This window comes from Choloepus didactylus, chromosome 13 (assembly GCF_015220235.1).
Source record: "Choloepus didactylus isolate mChoDid1 chromosome 13, mChoDid1.pri, whole genome shotgun sequence".
NCBI lineage: Eukaryota > Metazoa > Chordata > Mammalia > Pilosa > Megalonychidae > Choloepus > Choloepus didactylus.
Window position 1 is genome coordinate 93,015,774 of NC_051319.1, and position 11,340 is coordinate 93,027,113.

Below are 11,340 nucleotides of genomic sequence, written 5' to 3' on the forward strand. Positions count from 1 at the left end.
GCTATTTTAGATTATAATATTTCCTTTTTCTTTCTGCTCTTTGGCCTGACTCATCTCAAGTGTCTTGTCTTCAAATTCATTGGTTCTTTCTTCTGCCAGCTCCATTCTGCTCTTGAAACCCTCCTGAGCATTTTTCATTTCAGTTATTGTGGTCTTCAACTCGAGTAGATCTGTTTGGTTCCTTTTTAAAATTTCTTTTACTTAGACTCTCATATTTGTCCATTCATTGTTTTCCTGATATCCTGTAGTTCTTTCTCTGCACTTTTCTTCACCTCCTTAAGCATTTTTCAAGATCTTTTTTTTTCCTAAAGCTTTGTTTGGTATGTCTACAGCCTCATCTTCTTCGTTGGGATTTTCTTTATTTTTATCGTCTTCTTTTGGATGGGCCATCATTTCCCGTTTCTTTGTTTGTCTTGTCCTTTTTCATTGCACACTGTACATATTAATATTTTAAATTGTTAACTCTGGGATTTACTCCCTGGGATGTCTGTTTCTTGGTTTTGTAACCAACTGGCGATAAGAGAGACATTTTCTTGGCTTCGACCCTCCTATCAGGAAGGTCAGCCTGAGGCAAATGCACTGTGCAGTATTTTGCCTGTCTCACTAGCCTTTGTCTTGTCTGGGGCTTTTGCTTATTAGTTGTTTTAGAGTTCCCCTCTTTATAGGAGTTTGGTTGTCCCCTCTTAATTCCCAGGGGACAAACCTCCCTCTCCAGGGTATCCGAAGCTGGCAGGCCTTTGTCCCAGACTGTCTGCCTCTACAGTTTTTTACACTTTTTTTTTACACGAAGGGCAAATTCTGGAAGGAGGGCCATCCCGATGAGGACTTTCCCAATTTGGTCTTTCCTAGCCAAAACAGGGCCAGGGACCCATGAGGGACTGCAGACCAGCTCCAAAGTGCCTTGGGGAGGGAATTAGGAAGGGTACCAAGACTTCTCCAATGGCTCCCCAAAGCTGAGCTTTCCTGGCCTGCCCAGCAAATGCAGCCCTTGAGCTAACTTTCTCCTGCAGCCTGAGGGATATCTGCATCTTTAAATCTCCACCGCCTCCATGCCTGTTCAGGGAGGTTCAAAGAATGGCTGCTGCCACCTTTGTCCAGGGCAGAGTTGAAACAATAGCTGCCCTCAGAGATGGGACCCAGCAATCCGAATTTTTAATCAAAAGTTGTAATCTATCCCTGTTCTTGGGGAAGAGGATTTTTATGTCCCTTTCTATTAGTAGCAGCTAGCCAGAGGCTGAACCTGTAGCAGCCTGCTGGAGAGAGGGGGATGGGTACTGGTAGCCGCTGCGAGGGGAGAACAATTTACAATTCTTTACCATAATCTATCAGCCTCTTCCTCCTGCTCTTCCCTGGATGCTATACAGTGTTCTGCCCTCTGGAGTTTCGAAATAGTTGTGTCAGACAGCTCCTGCCTGTCTAATAACTGTTTTGGTGGGAGGATTGAGTCCTGGAGCTCCCTTCTCCACCATCTTTCCCATAAGACTCTGGGGTTTCGTTTTGCCACGAAGTTATTTTTATTTTTATGTAAAAAATTTAGCCATCTTTTTTGTTTAAAATATATTAATCTTTAGTAGTTATATGGTTGGTTTCATTTGTCATATTTAGATCCTGATCTACTGGGAGTTTATTCCTGTGTATGGTGTGCACTAAATATGTATAATTTTATTTTTATTTTATTTTTTTATTTTATTTCATTTTGTTATTTTTATTAAATGATTGTTTTTTCTTTTCTCATAACTGTATTTGTCTGATATTCATATTAGGAATATTCTGGACTTTTAGAATTAGATAAGGGTATTCCATCTTTTTTATCCCCTAAAAGAACGTGTATGTAATTGGGATGCTTTCTTCTGGGAAAGGTCAGTAGGTTTGATGTTTCTTCTGTGGGAAGATTTTAAATATTGTTCAGAACATCTCTTATAACTTTCAGCATTTCTAACTTTTTGGAAGTTAGAATTTTCTAGAATACTTAAAATTTCATTCCACAACGAGAAAAGCAAGAGCAGAACAACAAAAAGTCTTTTTAAATTTCATCCTCTCACAACCAGGTGGTTCCCTCTGTCTCCATGCAGCACCAACATGCCTCACACAAACCAGTTCAACATGGTTCCCAGTCTCCCCAGAGTCAAGGACTCCCCCAGTTTTCCTGTCATCACTCTCTCTTTCCTCTTTAGTTCAGGATGTCAACAGGAACAGACCTAGATACTTTATATACTATTTCATGTGTAGGTTTCACAACAATCTTTAAAAAATGCATTTAATCATGCCAATTGAAGTGCAGAGGAAACTAAATCTAACAAAAGTCATGTAACTTGCTGAAAATAACATGGTTTGTAAGTTATGCGTATAACTCCAAACTCTTTTACCCTTCCCTCTATGGTATACAGTAAATTCATAAATGAAGTAGGACTGAAAAAATGAAGGAAGGTAATTAAATGGACAAAGTAGTTAAAAGAATATCACCTAGAAATTCTGTTGCTGTAATTTTCTTCAAATACTTTTGTGCAAATGTGTAAATTAAATTACATTTCTTTATTCATTCAGTGACTTCAGTGGGTAAAATCACATCCCATGCAGAACTCTTTTATTTAATCTCATGCGTCTGTACTTTATTTGCAGAAATTTTCAAACAACGTGACAAATCTAAATGGCCAAAGGTAAATTTAACCCTCTCAGTTCTGGTTTCTGATTCTAATATGATCACTCTCTTGACATGAGAGACCTAAAATCTCATGATCATAAAATATAATGAAAGATTTCTATGTGACCTTAGGTGTATATCTTATTCTCTCTAGGCTTAGATTTCTTCCCACATAGTACTATAACAGTAAAATATATCTCTGAACATTAAATGAAATAACACCTGCCACATGGCTAAGGTCACAAACTGATCAGTGATAAAGCCAGGATTAATTCCAAGATACTCTCAATGCAGAGTCCTTTCACAACAGCTTGAGCCCTTGTCCTTTAGAAATTCACAAACACATAAGTACCTTGACTCACAAACTTCTTAAAATAAGTTACTGAAATCAGGGACACCAAGTTTAAATGAAAACTCTGCATCTGGGTTTAAGCTGGAATTTTATAATGGTTATGACTTTAGGATGATGGAATGAGTGAGAACACTGCAGTCAGAAAAACTGCCTTTACTGAAGCCCAGAGAACAGGAAATATTGGAGAAGGATCGAATGATAAGTAAGATGCAATATTATTTGTGTGTGGAAGCTGAAGTGATGGGCAAGGAATAGCTAGGGGGATCTACTTTTATTATTCTTACAATAATTTCATGATATTTGCAGCCTCCATGTCAAATGTACTATCCAGAGGATCCTCTTTATGAAGCAAACTGTCCCCAAGTTACAGCATATGTTTGTGCTACAAATGGCATCACTTATGTGAATGAATGTTTCCTATGTGTTGACCAGTGGTAAGTTCAAAAAAATATTATTTTTTCTCTATACTTCTTCACGGAATTTTCAGATATCTTTAGCCAGGGAATTTGATATTACTGATGCATGATTTTTCTTTAAATAGCCTCTATTGTTTACAGAAGTTGAGGAAAGATTACATAGATAGTGAAGAGAAAAGTCTAAAAAATTCAGTTAACATTTAAAGTTGACTTATTAAAAAAAATAGAGAAAAAACACATGATATTTTGGTAGAATTGTACAGAGATCCCACTTGTAGATGGTCTATAGATTATATTCAAACAATGAATGGAAATCCAATTTTAAAAATCACTCAAAATTTTTCAAAAAGACACATTAAGAAAACTATGAATAGCACCCATCAAAACTGTTTGGTAAATATAGATAGATATAGATACTGATGCAGATACAGATATCATAGATGTCTACATGCAGATGTAGACATAGACATAGATAGGGCATAGCTATGCACATTAGTAGGAAGTGGTTACGTGGTCTTAAGTGGCTAACAATTGACAGTCAACTATCTTCCAAATAAATTCAGTAGAAAATTTCATTTAAAAATCAATAATATTCCTTCAGATATATTTTTGCTCCATGTGAAATTGTTTTACAAATCAGCCTAATATATAAAACTCTCCATGCCTGGTGAGATCTTCCTTTGGGAAGAATCCTCATGGGCTTTCAGCATCACATTCCCATCCCATGGGGATTACTGCTGAGCACTGAAGGAGATGGTGAAGATTGCATCCCTTAAGAAGTTAGCCCAATAAAAGAAACTGATACTCATCAGAGCAAATACTAGAGTCAGAGAATGATGGAAATGGCATTAAAGGAAAAGGATGGAAGAAAAATGTGATTTAACTAAGTCTCTACCATTGGTTCCAAAGAAAGATAAATGTAAAAATGAAATTTACATTATCATTCCTTTTTTTTAACTTGATTGAAAAATTAAAACAAACCACAAAAAAGCCACAATATTTCAAACAAAATAAAGCAAAGGATTAAGAAAAAAAATAACCTAAAATAACTACTTTGCTTCCAACATGTTCCTACCATACCCCAAGAAAATTAATAAACCATATCCAAACAAAGGGATAAGAAAAACAAGTAATCTAAAATAACTACATTGCTTCCAATATGTTCCTACCATACCCCCAAGAAAGTTAACAAACCATAATCAAACAAATGTATAGAAAAACCAAATAACCTAAAATAACATTGAAGCTAATTTTTTAATGCAATAGCTTTTTTTTACTTTATCAAAAAAATAAGCAATTCAAATAAAACCAAACAAAGGAATGAGAAAAACAAATAACCCAAAACAAATGTATTGCTTCCAACATGTCCCTACCATATCCCAAGAAAATTAACAAACCCTAACAAAACAAAGGATAAGAAAAACAAATAACCTAAAATAACTACATTGCTTCCAACATGATCCTATCATACCCAAGAAAGTTTGTAAACCATAATCATTCCTGAGCATTACCCTCAATAGCTTAACTGTTCTTATTAGATTATCATTTCCCTTTACTGGTTGCTGTCTATTTCTATGTCCCCTACATTCTACAATATGAAGTATTTATTTTACATTTTTCACAGAGTTCACATTGGTGGTAACATACAATATCTCTTTTTGTGTCTGGCTTATTTCACTCAGCATTATATCTTCAACATTCATCCATGTTGTCATACGTTTTATGACCTCGTTTGTTCTCACTGCCACGTAATATTCTATCATGTGTATATACCACATTTTGTTTATCCCCTCATCTGTTAAAGGGCATTTAGATTGTTTCCATTTCTTGGCAATTGTGAATAATGCCACTATGAACATCAGTGTGCAAATATCTGTTCACTTCACTGCTTTCAGATCTTCTGGTTACATACCAAGAAGTGAAATTGCTAGATCAAAATCGAAGGGTAATGCGATATCTAGTTTTCAAGGGAAATGCCAGATTGTCTTCCAGAGTGGCTGTACCATTATACAGTCCACCAATAATGAATAAGAGTTCCAATTTCTCCATATTCTCTCCAGCATTTGTTGTTTCCTATTTGTTTAATGGCAGGCATTCTAATTGGTGTGAAACAGTATCTCACTGTGGTCTTAATTTGCATCTCCCTAATAGCTAGTCTTCTGTTTCTTCTCTGGTCAGTCTAGGTTGTTCACATGTTTCCAGGAAATTGTCCATTTCCTCTACATTATCTTGTTTGTTGGCGTACAGTTATTCATAGCATCCTCTTACGATTTTTAAAATTTCTTCAGGATCTGCAGTAATATTCCATCTATCATTTATTATTTTGTTTATTTGAGTCTTCTCTTTTAGATTTTGTCAGTCTAGCTAAGGGCTTGTCAATCTTGTTGATCTTCTCAAAGAACCAACTTATGGTTTTATTTAATCTATTTTTTTGTTCTCTATGTCTTGTTATTTCTTTTCTTTTGATTGATTTAGGATTAGTTTGCTGTCCATTTTCTAGCTTCTTCAGTTGTTCCATTAGTTCTTTGATTTTAGCTCTTTCTTCCTTTTTAATGTATGCATTTAGAGCTATAAAATTTCCCTCAATATCACATATGAACAACCTAGACTGTCCAGAGAAGAAACAGAAGACCTCAACAAACCAATCATAAGCAAAAAGATCCAATCAGTCATCCCATAAATTTTGATATGTTGTGCTCTCCTTTTCATTCGTCTCTAGATATTTAGCAATTTCTCTTGCTATTTCTTCTTTAACTCACTGAATATTTAGAAATGTGTTGTTTAACCTCCAAATATTTGTGAATGTTCTAAATCTCTGATGGTTATTGACTTCTCGTTCTACTCCTTTGTGATCAGAGAATGTCCTTTGAATAATTTCAATCTTTTAAACTTTACAGAGGCTTGTTTTGTGTCCCAGCATATGATGTATTCTGGAGAAAGTTCTGTGGGCACTAGAGAAGAATGTATATATTGGTGATTTGGGATGTAATGCTCTATATATGTCTGCTAAGTCAAAATAATTTATCACATTGTTTGGTTTCTCAATTTCCTTATTGTTCCTCTGTCTGGTTGATCTATCTATAGGGGAGAGTGATGTATTGAAGTCTCCCCCAATTATTCTGGGAACATGTATTGCTTCCTTTAGTTTTCCCAATGTTTGTCTCATGTACTTTGGGACACCTTGATTGGGTGCATAGACATTTATGATTGTTATTTCTTCTTGTTGAATTGTCCCTTTTATTGGTATACAGTGTTCTTCTTTGTCTTTTATAACATTCTTACATTTAAAGTCTATTTTATCTGAGATTAATATTGCTACTCCTGCTTTCTTTTGGCTGTAGCTTGCATGGAAAATTTTTTTCCATCCTTTCACTTTCAATGTCTTTGTGTCTCTGGGTCTAACATGAGTCTCTTATAAACAACATATTGATGATTCATATTTTTTAATCCATTCTGCCAATCTATATCTTTTAATTGGATGTTTAATCCATTCACATTCAATTTTATTACTGTGAAGAAATTTCTTGAATCAGCCATCATACCCTTTGGTTTTTGTCAGATATATTTTTTTCTCCTCTCTCTGTTTATTTCCTTTAATGTATCCTTACTAAAACTCTTTAATTCTGTGCCCTTCTCCATACCTCTCTCTCCTTTCTCTTTTTCTCAGCTGGTAGGCTCCCTTTGGTATTTCTTGTAGGTCTGGTCTCTTGTTAGCAAATTCTCTCAGCATTTGTTTGTCTGTGATGATTTTAAATGCTCCCTCAAATTTGAAGGAGAGCTTTGCAGGATAAAGAATTCTTGGTTGGCAATTTTTCTCTTTCAGAATTTTAAATATGTCATACACCGCCTTCTTGCCTCCATGGTGGCTGCTGTGTAGTCACTACTTAGTCTTATGTTGTTTCCCTTTTAAGTGGTGAATCGTTTCTTTCTTGCTGCTTTCAGAACTTGCTTCTTCTCTTCAGCATTTGACAATCTGATCAGAATATGTCTCGGTGTTGGTTTATTTGGATTTATTCCGTTTGTATTCATTGGACATCTATGATTTATATATTTATATCATTTAGAAGGGTTTAGAAGTTCTCTCCAACAATGTCTTTGAATACCTTTCCTAGTCCTTTACCCTTCTCTTCTCCTTCTGGAATACCAATGATTCTCATATATGTGTATTTCATGTTGTCTGTCATATCCCTGAAATCCATTTCGAATTTTTTTCTTTTTTTCCCATTCCCTCTTTGGTATTTTCACTTTCCAACCTCCACTCTTCCAGTTTGCTTATTCTTTCCTCAGCCTCCTCTAATCTATTACTGTGTGTATCAAGAATCTTTTTAATTTTATCAATGGTTTCTTTTATTTCCCTAAGATTGTCTATTTTTTATTTACTCTTGCAAATTCTTCTTTATGCTCTTCTAGGGTCTTCTTGATGTCCTTTATTTCCTGAGCCATGGTATTGGTGTTCGTGATTACTTCTTTGATTAATTTCTCCAAGTTCTATATCTCCTCTGATTTTTTAATTTGGGTGTTTGGGTTATCCATATCTTCTGGTTTCTTCATATACTTTATAATTTTCTGTTGTTTTTGGCCTCTTGGCATTTGTTTATCTTGATAGGGTTTTTTTTTAGGATATGCAAGGTTATTTAAACAATTATCTATAATTTGACAGAGCTACAACTTGATGCAGTGCACTTTTCCTGACCTACCAGCAGATGGTGCTCCACAGCCACCTCTTATCCTCAATCTAGATCTCCCCAACTTCATTTATACAGAGAGTAGGGATACAAACCATGTGGATATCCAATTGTTGCACCAATTTTCTGTGTGCAATGGGGACTACCAGCCCTGTGGTTGGGGGTTGTGCCCTGTGTAGTCTGGCAGGGAAGAGGGCTTTAAGACCCAGTACTCTCAGCTGTTCCTGAGGTTGTGGCTGTGATACCCTGGGGCTGCGGCAGATGTCCTCCCCTTCAGCTCAGACGTGTCTTATTGTAGAACACAGATGGCGCTGACACCAATGACGGGTGGTGAAACACTTGTACCTTGTTTTAATTCTCCATGCAATTTTGCATGTGAAAGCTTCATCCTATTTCTACATCTGGGGTAAAAAGAACTGTTCTGACGCTCTTCCGAGTGATGAAGGAAGAGAGTAATTTCTCAGTCTTTGCTGTTGGCAGTGTTTTGAAAAAAATTCCTGGCAAAATGAACTCATAACCCTGAGAGATACCACTTGTGAACAATGTAAATCCTTTTAAAGGTTTTATATCCTTTATATGCTTACACCATAGTCACTATCCTGAAAGGAATCTCCCATGCCTACTCCATATAGGGCCCTGAAATAGGTGCTAAGAAAACAGAGTTCTATCAAAGAGACCCTAGGACTCCTTACAAAATTGTGGTCTTATTTGGCAAAAAGGATATGTGCATAGTAAAGTTCATGATAATAGAAAACAGCATCGGATTTGTTTGACCAAACTAGTGTCTTAGTAAATTTTGAAATAATTGACAGTATTTCAAAAATCAGATTTTGCCTAAAACTATGAATTTCCAATTTTTTGAAAATTCAATTAATATAGTAATAGTAAGCCATAATTTGCATGTAAGAAATAAGCAGCAGCTACTCAGCAGTAGCTACCCATCAAATGCAGTTCAGGATTCCACATCAGCTTCACTTATTCATATTACCTGCTTGGCTTGGACAAGCATTTATATTTGCAAACTTTGAACAGGATAAGTAGATCAAATATATTTCAAAGACGAGCCTGATTATGAAGGTTGGAGCAAGGAGTCTCTTGAAGAAAGAGAAATTTTTTAGAAAAAATATACAAAAGAAAATGGAATGGACAATCTACACGGGGTTAGTTCCTTTGGAAAAATTGGGAATTGACAAGGTGTAATGCCTTTAAAGAAATAATAAAGAGAAAGAGTGTGTTGAAAGAAATATTATATATTTAGAGAATAGTAAAATGTAAGGATGGAGAATTAGGCAAGTAAGTCTTCTGAGAAACAAAAATATGAGAGCAAGGAAAATTGACTCCAGTGTATGGGCAGTGTGACCCGTGACTCTTTTGAGCAGAGTGTGAAGTTTTGAATTATTATGGATAGCATTATTGTTTTGATTATATTTTTCTTGGTAGAAAAATCTGGCATTGTTAATGATGAATGCAAAGGTATTGAAATGGGAGTTAGTTAGAGGATGAAAGATCTACCTTGAAATACCTTCCTAGAATACTTTTTGAATAATTAAGACAGGGGAGGAATATCCATACTATGGTGGTGACAACAGAAATGGAAAAAAAAAATGAGATAGGCCTAAAGGAACTATAAAAGCAGCTCTGTTTTTCAAGACTTCTTTGAAAGATAAGGAAGAGGACATTCATGAGCAATGTCTACTTTCCCTATGATACTAACCTTCTTTTCTCTTCTCTTTAGGCAATTTGGTTCTCACATTAAATTTGATAAATATGGAAAATGTGACTAATTGGTAACAGAGTAACTATACTTGCTTATTCTTTTCACTACTTAATTCTGAAAATTATTTCTCTGGGAATTTGAAGGCATATGATAAATAACATGCTCCTGCTGCTGAACCCTAATTTGGATCCAAATGAGAGACAAACAAAGCAATCAAATGAACAAAGATTCAAATATCAGAATTATTATGAATAAACAGAGCTGATAGATATTCATTTAGTTTCTTGATTTTTTTAAGTTAACTTCCATTTTCTTTGGGTCTAAGGTTCGTTCATTTAGTGGGATTACTAATACTCCCCTGAATTAAATTTACCCCAAATTGCAGGCCCATCTGCCCCACCAATCTCACTTAAAGGCATGGAACAAACGGAAGACCCCAAAAGAGAAAGTCACTGAGCTACCCAGCTTAGTTCTATTTTTCACTCACCAAATAAATAAGTTACACCTCCCATGGTTGAAAAAGTAAACAGAAGAGAGAGAGGTGAGGAAATTAGGAGTGTTAATCAAATGGAAGTTTCTTTTTCAAAAAAAGAAAAAGAAAGAACATTAGTCTGGAAATAAAGAGACCGAATTCTGCCCTCAGGTTTGCCACTGACAAACTATTAAATTTTGGGTCACATCAGTTTTCACTGTTTCTGAGCACAGTAGCTTCAGAATTTGCTTGGTTTGGCTTATTGTATTGTTTATGCAGAAGAATAACCCAGCCACTTAAACTAGCATCTGGCCTCACCCAATGAGAGCTACTACTAATCCTTCATTTGTTAGCAAGCAAGATTGGAATTTTAAAGTCAACTACTTTATATCAGATAGCAGCAATATTCTACCATAGGATAATTCCTCTACAACACTGAGTCTTGTTAGTAGCTGGTATGGCAGTTAAGGAGTGGACATCTTTTGCTGCTGCCTGAATATCCAGTCATCTACCTTCTAGTAATTGAAATCCAATTTCTTTTTGGTGAACTACCCCAACCCTCAGCCTTAGCTGTGTTCACTCCATCTTGGTCAGGGAAGGAGCCCATAGCCTGGGTCTATGCTAATCAACAAATGGAGTTACCACAGATCTTGATCCAGGCATAAGCACTTAACTAAAACAGAGCCACTGAGACTCAAGTCTTTACCTGGAAATGCTGCGAGAAAGACACTCCCTCTTTTCTCCTGGACATACACCTGGAAAAATCTTCCCTCAGAGGGAGAGGCAGCTGTCTGTGAGAACAAATGGAAAGCCTGTTAAAGAATGAAGTAAAGTAGAGGGAGCAGGGAAAGAGATGGAAAGAAACTGTAACCGATGTCACTGACTTTGTCTCCAGCTGTGCTAAATCAGGTCTACTGTTTACGTTTCCTTTACATTTACTAATAAATTTCTTTTCTTAACCCAGTTTGCATCTTGCTGTCTGTTTCTTCAGACAAACCAAATAATACATTAAGAACAAAGGATCTAAAAGAAAAACAAATCCCTAGATAGTTTGCTT

The 11,340-nt window shown here is 35.8% G+C and overlaps 1 protein-coding gene across 1 annotated transcript in view; it reads left to right on the plus strand.

The window, feature by feature from the left end:
- The window catches only part of SPINK13 (serine peptidase inhibitor Kazal type 13), a 32,207-nt gene extending 22,329 nt beyond the window's left edge, over positions 1–9,878 (plus strand). The window contains exons 3-5 of the mRNA XM_037802007.1: positions 2,545–2,657; positions 3,300–3,427; positions 9,830–9,878. Of these exons, the coding sequence (XP_037657935.1) occupies positions 2,545–2,657; positions 3,300–3,427; positions 9,830–9,878 (290 nt within the window). The remainder of the gene's footprint in view (positions 1–2,544; positions 2,658–3,299; positions 3,428–9,829) is intronic.
- Positions 9,879–11,340: the final 1,462 nt, after the last annotated feature.